Source organism: Xenopus laevis, chromosome 8S (assembly GCF_017654675.1).
Source record: "Xenopus laevis strain J_2021 chromosome 8S, Xenopus_laevis_v10.1, whole genome shotgun sequence".
NCBI classification, from domain to species: Eukaryota; Metazoa; Chordata; class Amphibia; order Anura; family Pipidae; genus Xenopus; species Xenopus laevis.
In genome coordinates this window covers 5147411-5167321 of record NC_054386.1, presented here as the reverse complement: position 1 = coordinate 5167321, position 19911 = coordinate 5147411, and the positions used below count along the sequence as shown (strand labels likewise).

Sequence of the window (19911 nt, the reverse complement as noted above, 5' to 3'; positions counted from 1 at the left end):
TGCAACCTCTGGCTGTAACTGTGGGTGATCCTCTTCCTAAAGATTACCATTACACAATCATTGCTTCCGTGCTGTCCAGCATGCCATGGAGCACTTGTGATTCAAATGAAAAGTGCTCTCTATAACAGGAAATTTGATTTTAATTTATTGGAGCGCTCAACCCAAAAACAGTTTTCCCCCCCCCCCCTTAATTAAAGTAAAGATTATTCTAAACCAGGAGTCCCCAACTTTTTTTTTTTTTCTTCCTCTGAGCAAAATTCAGATTAAAGGGGAACTCCACAAAAACATAACTTAAGCTAGAGTCCTGCGCGGGTCCGTTTTTTGGAACCCATACCTGCAATCCACAACCCGTACCCGCAATCCACAATCCACAACCCGTACCCGCAACCTGCATTCTTACCCAATTGAACCCGCTACCCGACCTGCAAGTACCTTAACCGCAACCCGGCCCCGTGGCCATCAAGAATCAGGAAGTGCTTATTGTAAACCGGAAGTGACATCATCGGAAGTAGGCGTGATCAGAAAAAAGGGGTGAAAATCGCTATTGAGAAGACTCACGGCCCAAACCGCAAACCCGCAGAACCACCGACCCACGTCTATACCCTATATAAACTAAGTAAGCTTTATCAGAAAGGTCTATATAAATACACCAGTAATCCCTCAAAGTAATGCTGCTCCAAGTCCTCTGTCAAAAGAAACACCACATTTCTTTCCTTCTATTGTGTACTCATGGGCTTCTGTATCAGACTTCCTGTTTTCTGCTTAAACCTCCAGGGCTAGGGCTTGAGCATGCTCAGTTTGTTCCTCTCTCCCCTCCCTCCTGTAATCTGAGCTATGAGTGAGTAGGGAGAGACTCAGACAGGAAGTGATGTCACACCAAGCTAATATGGCAGCTGCTATCCTAAACAAACAGAGTTTCTAGAGCTGTTTACTCAGGTATGGTAAAGCATTCTGTAGAATAAATATAGTGTTATAGCACTATTGTGGCTAATCTATTGGCAATAAACTGCTTCGGTAGCTTTCCTTCTCCTATAAGCAACTGGATCAGGCAGGGAAAAAAAAAACCTCCCACTGCTCACTAGGAGGAACACTTGAAACAAAAACATGAGTCATAAAAGGCTAATGACACATTAGGTGTTGTTTTTATGCTTGCTCATGTATCTGTTAGAAGGTAAGCTGCCACCCACAAGAACGTCTTCTGGGTGTTCTGATCATGTGTTTGCCCCTCTTACTTGAATTGGTTTTTGTGCTTTGAGAAATCCGCTTGTTCGCACTGCTGTGACAAAAGCCGTGGATGTAACCACAAAAGTAAATTGTGACACCAAAGCAAGTGAGTGATGGTAAACACTTCTTTCTATTACAGAGGGTATCAACAGATTAATATTCAAAGTAGTAGCATCTCTCTCTAAACACTATCATATTGTAAATGTACAGTATATAAAGGGGGGTTATCAACAGATATTAAATGACGTATCTAAAAAATGTGTTTATTTTCTCTACCTTTGCTTAGCTTTATAATTTAAATCAATATAACACTTGACTAATCCACTAAGACATAAAGACATCAATTCCCAGCACAGTGGCTTTATTGCATTAATACTACCTGTTTATAATAACATAGCATTTTTATTTTTTTTTACTCAGAATTATTTTTAAAGTTCAATGATTTTATTTGCTCTATTTTTGTCTTGTTTGTTAAAATCAAGGGGTGGGATGACAAACGTTGGCTACATTAACTTTCCTGATATTCTGGGCTGGTGCTTTTATTAGAATTTTGCCTTACTATGCCCAGATCCTCGTGTTACCTATTTTCCACAGAGCTTTCCACTGCTCCCTCCTGCCCATACCTTATCATAAATGGGTGTTCAGCAAACCCTCGCCATTAAAGGAGAAGTAAGGTGTAAAATAGAATAAGGCTAGAAATGCTATATTTTGTATACTAAACATAAACATGAACTTACTGCACCACAAGTCTAATCAAACAAATGATTTATGCTTTCAAAGTTGGCCGCGGGGCTCACCATCTTGTAACGCAGGGATCAGGAACCTTGGCTCTCCAGCTGTTAAGGAACTACACGTCCCACAATGCATTTGCCTTTAGACTCCTTCAAAAGGCTCCATTATTGCATCGTGGGACTTGTAGTTCCTTAACAGCTGGAGAGCCAAGGTTCCTGATCCCTGTTGTAACATCTTTGCAAGACCAAGACTGTGCACATGCTCAGTGTGGTCTGGGCTGCTTAGGGATCGTCACAAATTATCAAAACAGCACAAGTCAAATTCTATCTGCCAGAAGGCGACGCAGCACGACTGATTAATAATCAGAATATACAGACTCCACTGGGTCCTGTGTTGTCATGTAATCTAATGTGGATTTTATAGTTTTTGTATTGTTTAATACAAACTTTCTCCAACTCTGCAGAACCAGTGGCTGTAGCAAAATAATCCTCCAAATAGAATCCCAGTTTATTCCCCCTGCAGCTGGAGTTGGAAACCGTAAAGGGGATGTAAAGGCAAAAATAAAACCCCGACACTGTCGCCGACTGCTCTACAGGGAAACAAACAAAGCTGCTTGAGTTCTGCATGGCTGGGAAGTAAGGGGGGGGGGCTCCCCCTGCTGTTCATAAGTATGATTGTTTCCCTGCACAGCAGTTAGGGACTGTCTCACAATTCCTATCCACAGCAGTAAATGAAGGGAGAATTTCACTGCATACAGTCGGGTTTCTTATAAAAACGGTACACATTTTTAATTAAAGTATATTGGAGATAGGTTTCTTTTTCATTAAAGAAAGTAAAAATTGTATTTTATTTTTTTGCCTTCACATGCCATTTAACAATAGGTTTTGCCATCTGATTTTTTACTGCTTCATTCCATATTTTGTGCATTAATATGAAACTGTTTTAAGTAGTGTTTTATTTATACCAGTGGTATCAGTGGTATCAGTTGTCTTTTACAAGTCAGCTGAATAGAGACATAGTAGCAGAGTTCATTTGTGAGCGTCTGTTTACTTTGCATTTGATGTACTGATACAGAAGACTACCTGCTATTAGGTCAAAGATCACAAAACCAGCATTTTATTGCCCTGTAGGCTGTTCAGAATTCATTAACTTATCTTAAAGGGAAAGTTTGAGTAGAAATTACCTTCTCGACCATTTTTCTTTTCCATTCTCTTTTGCATTTCTCCAGCCTAATAATTGAAGCAGAATGCAGTTTTTAATGAAGCAGAATTTAAATTGTCTCAGTGATCTCTAGAAGTAAAACTGACGGCACTTTTCAAAGGGGAACTATAAAGATTATTGAAAATTGTATATAAGCTTCCTCATTCTGAAATAAGAAACTCTCTAAATACAATCAATTAAATATTCTGCATCGTTTCTGAAATAATAAAGTTTATGTTCACTATTCCTCTCTCAGCATTCTGTCTTCATGCAGCAGTTGGATGTCGGATGAATGATCCAATATATCTTATAGGTGTACTTCATTCCTGAACCAGCAAATGTATTTTTTATTTGTAGGTGCATCTTGGGTAATTTTGCCTGGTCATGTGCTTTTAGAAAGAGCCAGCACTTTAGGATGGAACTGCATTCTGGCAGGCTGTTGTTTCTCCAACACAATGTAACTGAATGTGTTGCAGTGGCACCTGGATTTTACTATTGAGTGTTGTTCTTAGATCTACCAGGCAGCTGTTATCTTTTGTTAGGGAGCTGCTATCTGGTTACCTTCCCATTGTTCTGTTGTTTGGCTGCTGGGGGGGAAAGGGAGGGGGTGATATCACTCCAACTTGCAGTACAGCAGTAAAGAGTGAATGAAGTTTATCAGAGCACAAGTCACATGACTGGGGGCAGCTGGGAAATTGGCAAAATGTCTAGCCCCATGTCAGATTTCAAAATTGAATATAAAAAAATCTGTTTGCTCTTTTGAGAAATGGATTTCAGTGCAGAATTCTGCTGGAGTAGCACTATTAACTGATTCCTTTTGAAAAAAACATGTTTTCTGATGACAGGATCCCTTTAACTTTTAGTATGTTGTTATTAGAATGGCTGATTCTAAGCAACTTTTCAACTGGTCTTCATTATTTAGTTTTTATAGTTTTTTAATTATTTGCAATTTTCTTCTGACTCTTTCCAGTTTCCTATTCATATTCCAGTCTCTTATTCAAATCAATGCATGGTTGTTGGGGTCATGTGGATCCTAGCAACCAGATTGCTGAAACTGCAAACTGGAGAGCTGCTGAATAAAAAGCTAAACAGCAATAAAAAATGAAAACTAATTGCAAATTGTCTCAGAATATCACTCTCTACATCATGCTAACCGTTAACTTTAAGGTGAACAACCCCTTTAAAGCCCGGAGCTGCCTGATTTCCATTTCTTTCTTGAGTTTTGCCATTATGAAGACCTGAGGAACAATAGCTTTTCCTCTGAATTCAAAGGCCCAATAAAGGAGTTTATTTTCCATACAAATCGGAAGAGAATTTGCACAAGCAAATATTCAGTATAATTATATTATTGTTTAAAACAATAACGCATTTCTAATATGTGTACTTTCATTTATAACTACCCCTTTCTGGTCTAAAAATAGGCTTTATCTTCTTACAGGTTTCTTTGTTACGCAGTCCAGGAGGAAGACTTTGTACCTCAAATGACTTCACTAAAGTAGGAAGGACTTACTTCCAGGAGAACAAACTTACATGCAGCAGCAATACTTTCATTTTGCGATGAATATAGCAAGCTGTAACTGATGATGTTGTAATCTTCGTGTAAAAGAAAACTTTAAAGGGATACTGTTATGGGAAAAAAAATGTTTTCAAAATGAATCAGTTAATAGTGCTGCTCCAGCAGAATTCTGCACTGAAATCTATTTCTCAAAAGAGCAAACAGATTTTTTTTTTATATTCAATTTTTAAATCTGACATGGGGCTAGACATATTGTCAGTTTCCCAGCTGCCCCCAGTCATGTGACTTGTGCTCTGATAAATTTCAATCACTCTTTACTGCTGTAGTGCAAGTTGGAGTGATATCACCCCCCTCCCTTTTCCCCCCAGCAGCCAAACAAAAGAACAATGGGAAGGTAACCAGATAGCAGCTCCATAACACAAGATAAGAGCTGCCTGGTAGATATAAGAACAACACTCAATAGTAAAAACCCATGTCTCGCTGAAACACATTCAGTTACATTGAGAAGGAAAAACAGCAGCCTGCCAGAAAGCATTTCTCTCCTAAAGTGCAGGCACATGACCAGGGGCAGCTGGGAAATTGACAAAATGTCTAGCCCCATGTCAGATTTCAAAATTGAATATAAAAAAATCTGTTTGCTCTTTTGAGAAATGGATTTCAGTGCAGAAATCTGCTGGAGCAGCACTATTAACTGATTCATTTTGAAAAAATTTTTTTTCCCATGACAGTATGTTGCCCCTAAATCCCCTTTAAAGGGGTGGTTCACATTTAAGGTGATTTTTAGTATGTTATAGAATGGCTAATTCTAAGCAACTTTTCAATTGGTCTTCATTTTTTCTTTTTTGTAATTTTTGAATTATTTGCCCTTTTCTTCTAACTCTTTCCAGCTTTCAAATGGGGGTCGTGGACCCCATCTTAAAAACAAATGCTCTGTAAGGCTACAAATGTATTGTTATTGCTTCTCATCTTCGTCATCTTTCTATTCAGGCCTCTCCTATTCATATTCCAGTCTCTTATTCAAATCAGTGCTTGGTTGCTAGCAACCAGATTGCTGAAATTGCATTCTAGAGAGCTACTGAATAAAAAGCTAAATAACTCCAAATAAAAAATGAAAACCAAATGCAAATTGTCTCAGAATATCACTCTCTACATCATACTGAACATTAATTTAAAGGTGAGCAACCCCTTTAAGTTTGATGTTCAGTGGTAGAGGAATACTTTGACTTAAAATGTCATATTTGAGCCTCAGTCCATAGGTCATGTCTGTATTTGTGTAGAAGATTCTTTTAATGATGTATTGTTTGCCTCTGTTGAGGAATTCTAAATAACAGCATTTTATAAATCAGCAATCGGGAAGGCAAAGAAAGGAAATGAATGAATGCATTGCGGCGGAGGCTAAGACTAACCCCAAAAAGTTTTTAAATAAATTAATAGTAAAAAGATGCAGGTTGAGAGTGTGGTTCATTAAATAATGGTACCAGGTTGTAACAGATACAGAAAAGGCAAATGTGCTAAATCAGTTCTTTTCTTCAGTGTATACAATAAAGGAGTCTGTGTTTCCAGGCTTACTTCATAGCTGCACTGATGGCTCAGCTCAATCTAGTCAGTGGCTGACTCAGGATATGATCTATAAAGCTTTTATAAAAAATGAATGTAAACAAGGCTCCAGGGCCTGATGGCATACACCCCCGGGTTCTAAGAGAGCTCAGTTCAGTTTTAGACCAGCCCCTATTTCTGATTGTTAAATGACAATCACTGTTATTCATCATTGACACATTTTATTATTTTTAGATGAAAACTTCAGACACATCCATTCTATTTCCAAGACAATATTATTGGACTGATGTTAAATCTGTGACTGTTCCTCATTCATTAGTCATTCCCTTTACACAATGATTTTAAAAATATCCTGCCATTCTTTTTCTCCCGCCCCCTTTTTTTTGTTTGCTTGTGCAGCTTTGGGCTCATGGTGGGCCAAGCTCTTGGTATTGCAAGACCTACCACCTGCAATACCTTTGCTGGGATCTTCCGGCAAACACTCCCTCCCAGTTGCAGGCTCCGCCCCCTGTGATACCACGAGTGGGTGCGGGTTGAGTTAAAATGAATGGTCTGTGGACTTGAGTGGGTGTGGGTTCCTTAGCAGAGGGTCAGGGGCAGATGTGGGTCATAGTATTTGTGACAGCACATCACTTCTCTGGATGTAGCTTTTGGGTATTTTTGTGTTTACTTGGCACATTAGTGAATTTGCTGGAACATCCATTCATGGGATTTATATGAAACTGAATATTATCCATTTGTAAATAGTTCCTCACTCTAATTATAGACTTGTTTTCGCCAAATAACACCTTCTATGTATATATAAGCATGACATGGTATTAACAGGTTTGGAGGCTCCGGGCCAAGCCATGTCAGACTGGGACACCAGGGGCCCACCAAAAACCTTTAGACCAGGGGCCCACTTCAAGTATTATTTTCTTCCTTAAACACTGTATCCAAAGGATGTGAGGATCTCCAAAAATAAAGAGACAAATATAAAAAGTAGAAAAATTTATTAGGACATGAAGACCTAACGCGTTTCGTGCCTATAGGCTAAATGGCACACCCCTGTACACCTGTTATATAGGGGCCCTATATAACAGGTGTACAGGGTGTGCCATTTAGCCTATGATTAAGTGCCCCTATAGGCACGAAACGCGTTAGGTCTTCATGTCCTAATAAATTTTTCTACTTTTTATATTTGTCTCTTTATTTTTGGAGATCCTCACACCCTTTGGATACAGTGTTTTTGGTTTTTGCACCTTGGGACTGAGGTGAACTGTGAGTGTTTTCTCATTATTTTTTCTATTATATATTTTTGTATCTTTACTCATTTAACATTCATTTGCTGAGAGTACCATAGATATTTTTTTATGTGGCAGTAGCACAAACCAAAGTATTTTCAGTTTTATTTTCTTCCTTCCCTCACTCAACCTCTATTCTCCTAGTCTCTTTTCTTTACATACTATAATCTATTATTCCATCTATTTAGCCTCTTTGTTCTCATAGAAATAGGGAATGACCATGAAATGGGCAAAATGTTTAGAAGCAGGAGGGCCCACTGACACCAGGGCCCACCGGGAGTTTTCCTGGTATCCCGGTGGGCCAGTCCGACACTGGGGCCAAGCCACTAAAGAGTTTTGCTTTTATTTAGTGATTGTAAAACTTTCTGACAATAAAATACATTTGATAATCAACAGGAGGATGAAATAACTTGCATTTTCACAGGTAGCTTCTTCATGTTGGGAATGTGTGAAGACTGTAATGGATGCTGTACCTGTCTCCCAAGATGGCGTCCAAGATGGCTTTACTCCCCACCGCATGGCTCCTGCATCATCTTCGTCCCACTCCCTGATTGGTCGCCTGCAACAGCGCCGGCGTCGGAATGGACGTCGGCGTCAGAACGCCGGCGTCACTGACGCCAGCGCGCCGGAACTGACGCCGGCGCGTCGGAACTGACGCCGGCGCGTCGGAACTGACGCCGGCGCGCCGGAAATGACGCCACTGCGTCCAGATTGGCGCGAACCCTTTGCCTATTTAAAGGCGGACTTGTCATTGACTCAGTGCCCAATTATAGGTTCCAAGCTATTGTGTTCCTGGGTGTGCCTACTGCTTATATTGATATACTGTGTACCGACTCTTGCCTGCCTTCTCGTATTGTTGATTGCTGCCTGTACTGACCCATTTGCCTGTCCTTGACTACGTCTTTGATAAATCCTTCTTGTACTGCGAACCTGGTCTGGTCTCCTCCTTGGTCCTCACTCCAACGGTGCCTTCGGGCCCTTACAGTATAATTGGGCCATGGACCCGTCAGAGGAGAATCCTGCGCCGCCTGATGTCGGTGGAGCGCTTCGTGGTCTGGCATCCCGCATGCAGTCCTATGAGGTACAGCAATCTCACTTTGGTCAGGCTTTGGAATCCATTCTTGCTAAACTGTCGGAGCTAACACCTGCCGATCCTATTCCTGCACCAGTACCTGTAGTTCCGCTTCACGCCACCGAACCCCGCATTCCGGCTCCCCCACTCTACAGTGGTGATCCTACAGCTTGCCGTGGGTTTATTAACCAGTGCGAGGTCCACTTTACACTCGCACCCAGTCAATTCCTGTCGGAACGAGCCAAGGTGGGCTTCATATTCTCCCGTCTGCAAGGGAAGGCATTGGAGTGGGCTTCGCCTCTATGGGAAAAGGAGGATCCCATTATCGATGATGCCCGAGCCTTCGTCCGGGAACTTCGTGTGGTCTTCGATGCTCCGGGTCGTGCCACTGCTGCCTCCGCACGCCTGTTCCATCTTCTACAGGGAACTCGCTCAGTCTCGGAGTACGCCATTGAGTTCCGCACCCTGGTTGCAGAGACTTCGTGGAACAACGACGGGTATCACGCTGCCTTTTACAACGGCCTGGCGATACGTATAAAGTCTGATCTGGTGTCCAGGGAAATTCCATCCCGTTGGGAAGATCTAGTCGCCCTGGCCATAAAGGTAGATACTCGGCAGAGGGAGTTTCAAGCTGAACTCGACAGAGAGCACTCCCCAACCAAAAGATTCCACAAGTTCCAACCTACTCTGGCTCCTCGTTTTCAAAGACCCTTCCTTCCCAACCCGGCTTCCACCTTGTCTTCTCCAAATCCTGCGGTTCCTGCCTCTTCTTCCCTGCCTTCGGAAGAACCAATGCAGATCGGACGGGCTCGTCTGACCGAACAGGAAAATCTTCGGAGAAGGGCTGCTGGACTTTGCCTTTACTGTGGTGGAAAATCCCACTTCGCCTATGAGTGTCCAGTGAAGCCGGGAAACGCCAACACCTAGGTAAGACTGGGGAGACTTACCTGGGTGGAATTGGTCCCTCTCCCCATTCTTCTGCTCAACGCTTCCTTCTTCCTGTGCAGATTCGTTTTGGAACCCAGACGATTTCCTCTGAGGCTTTCCTTGACTCCGGTGCAGCTGGGAATTTCATCGATAAGGTCTTTGCAGAAAGCCATTCCATTCCTCTGCGATCTCTGGCTGTTCCTCTTCGAGCATTGGCGATTGACGATCGTCCACTTTCTTCCGCTACTATTTCCCACTCCACCGATGAACTTTCCGTTATTGTGGGATCTATGCACCTTGAAAGATTATCCTTCCTCCTAATCGATTGTCCTTCTACTCCCATTGTACTTGGTCTGCCCTGGTTGAATATTCATAATCCTGTAATCGATTGGGCTTCTTCTCAGATTTCCCGCTGGAGTTCCTTTTGCCAACAGAACTGTTTACCTACCAAATCTATTATCAAAGTTTCTTCGGTGACTTCGAATCCATCCTTGCCATCTGTCTATCAGGCCTTCGCTGATGTATTCGATAAGAAGTCGGCTGAAACCTTGCCCCCTCATCGCCCCTATGATTGCCCTGTTGAACTCCTTCCTGGAACCATGCCCCCTCGTGGCCGCACCTATCCGCTTTCTCCTTCTGAAACCTCTGCCATGAAAGATTACATCCAGGAGAATCTTCAGAGAGGTTTCATCCGTCCATCCTCCTCTCCTGCTGGAGCCGGATTCTTCTTTGTGGAGAAAAAAGACGGCGGTTTGAGGCCTTGTATTGATTACAGAGGGTTGAATAAGATAACTTTGAAGAATCGTTACCCTCTCCCTCTCATCTCTGAACTGTTCGACCAGCTCAAGGGGGCCAGTGTATTTACTAAATTAGATCTTCGTGGGGCCTATAATCTTATCCGGATCAGAGAGGGAGACGAGTGGAAGACTGCGTTCAACACTCGAGATGGGCATTACGAGTACTTGGTGATGCCGTTCGGCCTTTGTAATGCTCCTGCAGTCTTCCAGGAGTTTATTAATGATATTTTCCGGGACTTGTTAGGGCAAAGCGTGGTCGTTTATTTGGATGATATCCTCGTTTTTTCCAAGTCACTTAATGAACATCGCTGTCAAGTCCAGGAGGTTCTGTCCCGCCTGAGAAGGAACAATCTCTTTGCTAAATTAGAGAAGTGTTCTTTCGAAGTGTCGTCCATCTCTTTCCTCGGATACATCATCTCTCAGCAAGGCTTCAAGATGGATCCAGCCAAGGTTTCTGCAATCCAGGATTGGCCTCTCCCCACCAGTGTCAAGGCTGTCCAAAGATTCATTGGCTTTGCTAATTACTATAGACAATTTATTAAAGGTTTTTCGTCCAAAATCTCCCCAATCCTGGCTCTCATCCGTACAGGGGGAAGACCTCAGCATTGGCCTCCGTCAGCCTTAGAAGCCTTCAAGAATCTCAAAGAATCCTTCTTTTCTGCCCCAATCCTTAGACACCCTGAACCCCTTCAACCTTTCTTCGTCGAAGTGGATGCCTCGGATGTCGGTGCTGGAGCCATATTATCTCAAAGGTCGTCTGCCGATGGGAAATTACATCCCTGTGCCTTTTTCTCTAAAAAATTCTCTCCTCCTGAACAGAATTATGACGTGGGAAACCGTGAGTTGTTGGCCGTTAAACTGGCTCTTGAAGAATGGAGACACTTACTTGAGGGTTCTGCAGTGCCTGTAACCATCTTTACCGACCATAAAAACTTAGAATATATCCAGTCACTCAAGCGTCTCAATCCCCGACAAGCCAGATGGTCTCTTTTCTTCTCACGCTTCAACTTCATTATTACTTTTCGTCCCGGTTCCAGAAATAAGAAGGCGGATGCCCTCTCCCGGAGCTTTGTTCCTGATGATCCCATTTCTGAAGACCCAGAACCAATATTACCTCCTGCAAAGTTTATTGCCGCATTGTTTCCTTCCTTGGCCTCCAACTTATTATCTGCCCAATCCTCTGCTCCGGGGGATACTCCTGTGGGTATGGCCTACGTTCCTCCTGAATTCCGTCATGATATTCTGGTCCAGGCTCATAATTCGAAGCAAGCAGGTCATCCTGGAATCAAGAAAACTACAGAACTCTTATCTCGCCTTGTTTGGTGGCCCTCTTTGAGGAAGGACGTTAAAGATTTTGTCTCTTCATGCTCCATCTGTGCTGTTTCTAAGTCTGGACATTCCCCTCCCAAGGGGTTATTGTTGCCCTTACCCATCCCATCCCGGCCATGGACTCATTTGGCGATGGACTTCATTGTGGATCTTCCTGTTTCTTCTGGTTTTACTGTGATTTGGGTGGTAATCGACAGATTCAGCAAAATGGCACATTTTACTCCCTTACGTAAACTTCCTTCTGCTCCAGAACTCTCCAGATTATTCATTGAACATATCTTCAGACTTCACGGTTTTCCTGCGGAGATCGTCTCTGACCGTGGGTCTCAATTCGTCTCGAAATTCTGGAGGTCCCTTTGTAGTTCCCTTGGTGTTTCCCTTCAGTTTTCTTCAGCTTACCATCCCCAGTCTAATGGAGCAGCAGAAAGAGTCAATCAGGCCCTTGAACAGTTCCTCCGGTGTCATGTGTCTTTGTGCCAAGACGATTGGGCTGACCTCCTTCCTTGGGCTGAGTTTGCCCATAATAATGCCTTACACTCTTCCTCTGAAAAGTCTCCTTTTTTCTGTGTCTATGGTATTAATCCGTTGGCTTTTCCTCAGGATCTTCTTCTCACAAATGTTCCTGCTGCCAATGACCAAGCTGCCCACATGATGGCGATCTGGCATGCTACTACTGCTAATCTGGAGAAGAGTTCGTTGGCACAGAAGAAGTTCGCTGACAAGAGAAGAGTTTCCTCCCCTCCTTATGCCCTGGGAGACAAGGTCTGGCTTTCCACTCGGAATATCCGTCTCAAAGTTCCAACACCCAAACTGGGTCCGAAGTTCATCGGCCCCTTTCCTGTCATAGACATCATCAACCCTGTGGCGGTCCGGTTGCAACTTCCTCCCGAGATGCGGATTCCGAATGCCTTCCATGTGTCTCTCCTAAAGCCTGCAAATTCTTCTTCTTCTTCTTTTTCCTCCCCAGCTCCTGTTCTTGTGGATGGTCATCAGGAGTTTGAAGTGCAGAAGATTCTGGACTCTCGATTTTCTAGAGGTTCCCTGCAGTACCTTATCGAATGGAGGGGGTTCGGTCCTGAAGAGTGTTCTTGGGTGAGGAGCTCCGATGTTCATGCCCCTCTCCTTGTTCGGAATTTTCACAGACGCTTTCCTTCTAGCCCTGGTCCTGGGGGTCCTGGGGCCCCCCCTAAGGAGGGGGGTACTGTAATGGATGCTGTACCTGTCTCCCAAGATGGCGTCCAAGATGGCTTTACTCCCCACCGCATGGCTCCTGCATCATCTTCGTCCCACTCCCTGATTGGTCGCCTGCAACAGCGTCGGAATGGACGTCGGCGTCAGAACGCCGGCGTCACTGACGCCAGCGCGCCGGAACTGACGCCAGCGCGTCGGAACTGACGCCGGCGCGCCGGAAATGACGCCACTGCGTCCAGATTGGCGCGAACCCTTTGCCTATTTAAAGGCGGACTTGTCATTGACTCAGTGCCCAATTATAGGTTCCAAGCTATTGTGTTCCTGGGTGTGCCTACTGCTTATATTGATATACTGTGTACCGACTCTTGCCTGCCTTCTCGTATTGTTGATTGCTGCCTGTACTGACCCATTTGCCTGTCCCTGACTACGTCTTTGATAAATCCTTCTTGTACTGCGAACCTGGTCTGGTCTCCTCCTTGGTCCTCACTCCAACGGTGCCTTCGGGCCCTTACAAAGACAAGCTAATATCTGTTATGTGCAATATGTCACATGAACTTAATAATTATCTAGTTTTGGTACATGATGAGGACTGGAGAACTGTTTATATCCTGCTTTGTAAAACCTCACAATTGAAAGAGGACATACTTTGTCACATACTTTGCCAGGTTTTTAACACACTTGGAGGAGAACTGATTTTCTCTACATTGATATCCATTCTTTGGTTCTCACTCTTGAAACGTGTTGTCTTAAAACTCAAGTGATTGAACTATCATCTTACTTGTAGGGTCCTGTTGTTGTGTATGTTATAGGCTAAACTGCTAACTACAACTTTGATCCAGGGACTGGTCCGATTGCCATCTTGGAGCCAGGATGGAATTTTCCCCCTCTGAGGCAAATTGGAGATGCTTCAGATGGGGTTTTTTTGCCTTCAAAGGTTGAACTTGATGGACTTGTCTTTTTTCAACCTAACTAAAGCTCCCCATAGACGCGACGATTCTTCTTTCCGAACGACCGATTTTAGGGAAGCCCGACCAATCCTTCGAAATTATTGTGCAGTTAGTGGGATTCAAACGATCGTACATCTTACGATTTTTCGGCCGACATCTGTCAGGAAATTGATCGGCCAGGTCAAAAAATCTTTGTCGGTCCCAGTGCAATGTATCTATGTTTGCAGGGCCAAGCAGGCAGCTCCCCTTTGTTTTCCTGCCAAACTGGTCTTTTTAGTTGATGGTAAATTCGTACGATCGTTCTGAGAAGATCGTGGTCTCACGATGAGGATCTGATCTTTTAAACATCTCAACATCTATGGCCAGCTTTGCTGTGTTACTATGAAATAGTAAGGTTCGAACAGTAAATTAGAATTGGAATTTTCAATTTTTTTTTGTGTCAGAACTCACAGATTCGAATTAAAAACCACCAACTCGAATTTGAATGTGAGATTTATCACACCTCGACCCTGGAAACATTCTAATTTGATAGTTCGCCGCCTAAAACCTGCCGAGCTCATGTAGAAGTCAACGGCAGAGGTCTGTTGAACCATTTGAATCTGTTAATAGCCTTCCTGACGTTCAAGTTTTTTTTTTTTTTTCAGAGGAAAATTTGATTTAGATTTGATTCAAATTTTAGGGTTGTTCCTATTCGATCAAATGTTAAACGTTCGAGTTTTTTCATAAATAACCCCCCATTCTAGTTGTGAGTCCATGAGAATTTATTAGTGTTAACAAAAAAAAATCCACATAACTTTGAAATTCGAACTTTGATAAACCCCCTAAGTGTTAGCTCTGACCAATTTTAATTTTTTTTTTTTTTTTTGTAGGAACAAACCAACAGAACCTTTGAGAACCACTGTAACAGAAAACCACTGCCAAGGTAACTTGCAAACTTTTTATTGTCAATAGGATGAAAATACCTGCTGTGCATTGTTGTGTATAGGAAACAATGGTACTTATTTATCAACACTGGGCAAATTTGCCCATGGGCAGTTACCTATAGCAACCAATCAGTGATTAGCTTTTTGAAGCCAGCTGCAAATAGAACAATGAATGCAGCAGTTTGATTGTTTGCGATGGGTTACTGCCCATGGGCAAATTTGCAAGAAGCCATTGAGATGTCATCATACATGGGCCAGTAAGCTCCTGGTTTATATCGGCCTGTGTATGACCAGCTCTAGGGGACTGTGTCTCTGGCCCAGCTGCAGCCTTACTATTAACTTTGAACTACTGAAGTGGCAGGTAATTTAATTTAATTTCTAGTCACTGATTTTCACATTTTTTGATGGGTGTTTGCATGTCCTTTTGATGTGAAATCTACTGCGTGTAATGCATTTACAAAGTACTGCTAAGTCACACATCAAATGGTTAGAAATAGTTGTGGCACAAGCACACGCTCCCATCCTAAAGTATCATAAATATTATTATCTATAGATATTATATTTTTAGTAAACTGACAAAAGTAAAATACCGTAAGCTGACAGAAGTAATTTATACACTTATGTATTTAGCATAATGCTAGCCTGAGGATTCAGGATTACTGATCACAATTTTGGAGCTCTTTGTGGGTATGTACCATGTAGCCACTATTCTTCACTAGAGCTGGTGATTCCCTGGGCCTTCCCTGCTTAAAATTATTTAAAGGAGAAGGAAAGCTATGGAGGCATTTTATTGCCAATAGATTAGCTGCAATAGTGCAAGCTAGAATACTATATTTATTCTGTAGAATGTTTTACTGTACCTGAGTAAAAAGCTCTAGAAGCTCTCTGTTTAGGATAGCAGCTGCAGTATTAGCTTGGTGTGATATCACTTCCTGCCTTGGTCTCTCCCTGCTCACTTATAGCTCAGGGTTCATATTACAGCAGAGAAGGGAAGGAGAGGAGCAAACTGAGCATGCTCAAGCCCTAGCCCTGGAGGTTTAAGCTGAAAACAGGAAGTCTGATACAGAAGCCCATGAGTACACAATAGAAGGAAAGAAATGTGGTGTTTCTTTTGACAGAGGACTCAGAGCAGCATTACTTTGAGGGGTTTACTGGTGTATTTATATAGACCTTTCTGATAAAGCTTACTTACTTTTAGCCTTTCCCTCTCCTTTAAACAATAAATAAACCTCAAAAGATTGTTTTTCCCCTAATAAGGATTAATTATATCTTAGTTTGGATCAACTACAAGGTACTATTTATTATTGTTGTTATTATTATTATTATTATAGAGAAGAAGGAAATAATTTCTAAGAATTTGGTTAAAATGGAGTCTATGGGAGGTGACTTAACCGTAATGCAGAGATTTCTGGATAACCGGTCCTACGAGTCTGCATACACAGATTTAAGTAAAATCTATTTTTTTGGTTACAGCAAACATTGAAATCAAAATAATTTAGCAATTTATGTTTTTTGGAACATTTAAATATGATTAAATATAAGTTGTGTGTGTGTGTTTGTATTGGTTGTATATAACCTGCTTCCAGTATTTATTTAAGCTGTATTATAAATAAGAAGGGTCAGAAGAAATGTTCAATGTAAAGAAATGTGTACGTTTACTTGAGTAACAAATCTCCTCTTCTCAGGCTGTTAGAGCTGAAAATGAACAAACTGCGCCAGAGTTTTCGGCGGAAGAAAGACATCTACGTCCCAGAGGCAAGCCGACCCCACCAGTGGCAGACTGATGAAGAATCCGTCCGGAATGGGAAATGTAGTTTTCCAGTAAAGGTAAGTAGCGTTGCGTCCGTATCATCTTAAATGCAGCTTTTTGGTTTACGTGATCATTTCTCTGCGATGGAAGAAACTGAATTTCTTTGAGGGGCTTTCATCAAAAGTAACGTGAGTAAATGTATGATAACAGAAGTATAAGGCAGCCCAGGAACTGAAGGTTTAAAAGGTATGTGTGTTTATAGAAGCAGTAGAGTTGAAAGTGCGCACCTTGACTCCATGCAAAGTTGGCAGTAGAATACACGTGGACAACCCTGTTTTCAAAAAAGACTCTGTGGAAGAGAATGAGATGGTTTGCAAATCATTGAAACTCTGTATTTAATAGTAAATAGTGTGGTGACGACATATACAATCTTACAACTGAGAAATGTCATTGTTTTCTGAAAAATATATGCACATTTTGTATTTGATGCCAGCACCATTGTTCCAAAAAGTTTGGACAGGGGCAACAAAATACTGTAAAATGTGTGTAATGCTAAAAAGAGCATCCCAGAGGGTCTTTGGGGAGTTATAATGGAAAGAGGGGTTCCATCATTTTTGAAGTACACAACGCTGCCATGTAGCACTTGCATTAGTATTATTCATATAAAATAAGTGCAGATATTTATTATACTAAATAATACTCTGTCAGTGCTTCACAAAAATTCACTGGTGTAGCGGGTGCCAGGTAGCAACTGACTGCATCAGTTTAGGTTCCAGGCCAAATAATGAATTATTTCTTATACCTTTAGTAGTTATTATGATGGGACATCTTTGGCATCCATCTATTGGCCAACTCGCTGTTTTGCTCAAAGGAGAAACAAACCCCTTATTAAAAAACAAACCCCTACTCCACAAAGACCCCTCCCCCCCCAACATAGCTGCTCCCAGGGGAAATGCCCCAACTTTATACTTACCCCTCGGCGCAGATTCAGGCATTGGAGTTCCACACAGCCATCTTCCGAGTATTCGGTAAGCTGAGTGGGAGACCAGCAAAGCGGCGCGTGTGCCGAAACTCACAAAAATTGAAGAAGCGCCAGAAAAAGACACAAAGACCTGGAAGATGGCTGCGTGGAACTCCAATGCCTGAATCTGAGCTGAGGGGTAAGTATAAAGTTGGGGCATTTCCCTGGGGGGCAACTATGCTGGGGGGGAGGGGGGGTCGTCGTGGGGTGGGGGGGTAGGATTTTTTTTTTTTTTTTTAAATTCTCCTTTAAATAGCATTTTAAAATAGTGGATGGGAATAACTGGGCTATTTAAAGAAACAGTTCAGTGTGAAAAAAATACTGTGTAAATATATAGGCTGTGAAAAATAAAAAACATATCTAATATAGTGAGTTAGCCAAAAATGTATAAAGGCTGGAGTGACTGCATGTGTAACATAATAGCCAGAACACTACTTTTCAGCTCTCTAACTCTGAGTTAGTCAGCAACTATAAGGGGGGCCACATGGTACATTTCTGTTCAGTGAGTTTGCAATTGATCCTCAGCATTCAGCTCAGATTCAAAAGTAACAGTTATGATCCCTCAAGTCTCTGATTGGTTACTGCCGGGTAACCAATCAATGGAAACCAAGAGAGCTGAAAAGCAGGAAGTAGAGTTCTGGCTATTATGTTACACATCCAGTCACTCCAGTCTTTATACATTTTTGGCTAACTAACTATATTAGATATATTTTTTTATTGTGCACAGCCTATTTATTTACCCAGTTTTTATTTTTACACTAAACTGTTCCTTTAAAAGAACGATTTATTTAGGAGATGGATGTTTGTTTGTTGTAAGCACCATTATCTACAATGGGAAGTGATTTGAGATTATCTAAGGTGGTATGTTACCTAATTATATTTTTTAAAAATTTGGTTTACACACCGTTCCACCGACATTAGTTTTCATGTTTAGTCTTTCATTGCTAAGTTTAGAATTGGTTAGGGGTTAAAAAAAATAACACCGACAAGTGTCATACTGTAGGTGGCTCTGACTTGTTGCTGCTGTGCTGCACCTAAAATAACTGTATCCAAAGGGTGTTGTGTTGCAAGAATGATTTATTTTTTTAAGGACTGTTTGGCCAAAGTTGTCAGCATCTATTGCTCTTGCTGATTTGTGAGGCAACATGTTTGAGTTAAGCAGAGAAGCCTGTTTAACACACATATGGATTTGCCTTAACCCGGCATCATGATATCATGAGAACACTCTTCTCTTATCTTGATAAAAATGTAGTGATAAAACGAAATATGCCTCAATAAAGAAGTTTAATGTGATAATGCAGAACACTGAAAAGAGTAGAAATGCTCAATGGAAGGCTGGGCCTCTCCCCAATTTATTAAATGAAGGGAACACTTTGTACATGTGAACATGGGGAGGCCCATTTATCAAAGGTCGGATTTATAATTCATGTGAATATTTGAATATACTCACAATTCGACTGGTAAGAATTCGAATGGCTAATATTCGATCTAATGGTTCCGACCCAAAAATGCGAATCATATTCAATTCGTATTTGATTCATCCGAATAGAATTGTCAGGAAGGCTATTAAGATCTCCAGTTGGCTCAACGGACATCTGCCATTGACTTGTACATGAGCTGGGCAGGTTTTAGGGGGCAAATATTGGAATTATCACGGCGCTTCGATTTCCGAAGTTGCCTCACGAGGAAACCTCGGGCGACTTCGGAAATCGTATCGCCGCGAGTGCATTGGCGCTGGCGTTTTTGCATTATAGCAGGCAGAAGGCAGTTCAGGGAGATTGTCGCCCCGCAGAAGAGGCGATTAGTCACCTTGCGACTAAATCTTCACGAATCTGCACGTGTGCTTGAACCCTTAAAGGGGAAGGAAACCTAGTCGGCGCAAACCCCCCACCCCCCCCTCCCGTTTGTTGCCCACCCACCCTCCTCCCCCCTGGCCTACCCGTCCCGCTGGGCAAATGCCCCTAACTTGTTACTTACCCTTCTGCGCAGGTCCAGTCCACGGAGTTCACAGACGACATCTTCTTCCACGCGATCTTCTTCCTGCTGTGAACGGCGCATGCGCAGTAGGATCATTTCGCCGGTACGATCTACTGCGAATGCGCGTGACTTTTGGCGCATGCGCAGTAGATCCGTACCGGCGAAATGATCCTACTGCGCATGCGCCAAAACGCCGTTCATAGCAGGAAGAAGATTGTGTGGAAGAAGATGTCGTCTGTGAACTCCGTGGACAGGACCTGCGCAGAAGGGTGAGTAACAAGTTAGGGGCATTTGCCCAGCGGGACGGGTAGGCCAGGGGGAGGAGGGAGGGTGGGCAACAAACGGGAGGGGGGTGGGGGGTTTGCGCCGACTAGGTTTCCTTCCCCTTTAAGGGAATTATGGAGCTACTTACCGGAGCTTATCAAGCTGTTCTATATATTAACAATGGGTTATCATTGAGTAAAT

General features: G+C 42.5%; 1 protein-coding gene across 4 annotated transcripts in view; it reads left to right on the top strand.

Moving 5' to 3' along the window:
* LOC108699734 (protein numb homolog) overlaps nt 1-19911 on the top strand; it is a 62451-nt gene that overhangs the window by 6743 nt on the left and 35797 nt on the right. For 2 of the 4 annotated variants that reach the window (XM_018232247.2, XM_018232250.2), the window contains exons 2-3: nt 14645-14697; nt 16384-16525. In XM_018232247.2, the coding sequence (XP_018087736.1) occupies nt 16400-16525 (126 nt within the window). In that variant the 5' untranslated portion in view covers nt 14645-14697; nt 16384-16399. Of the gene's footprint in view, nt 1-4594; nt 4772-14642; nt 14698-16383; nt 16526-19911 lie in introns of all 4 variants that reach the window. The other 2 variants (XM_018232249.2, XM_018232248.2) reach the window with 2 other exon arrangements.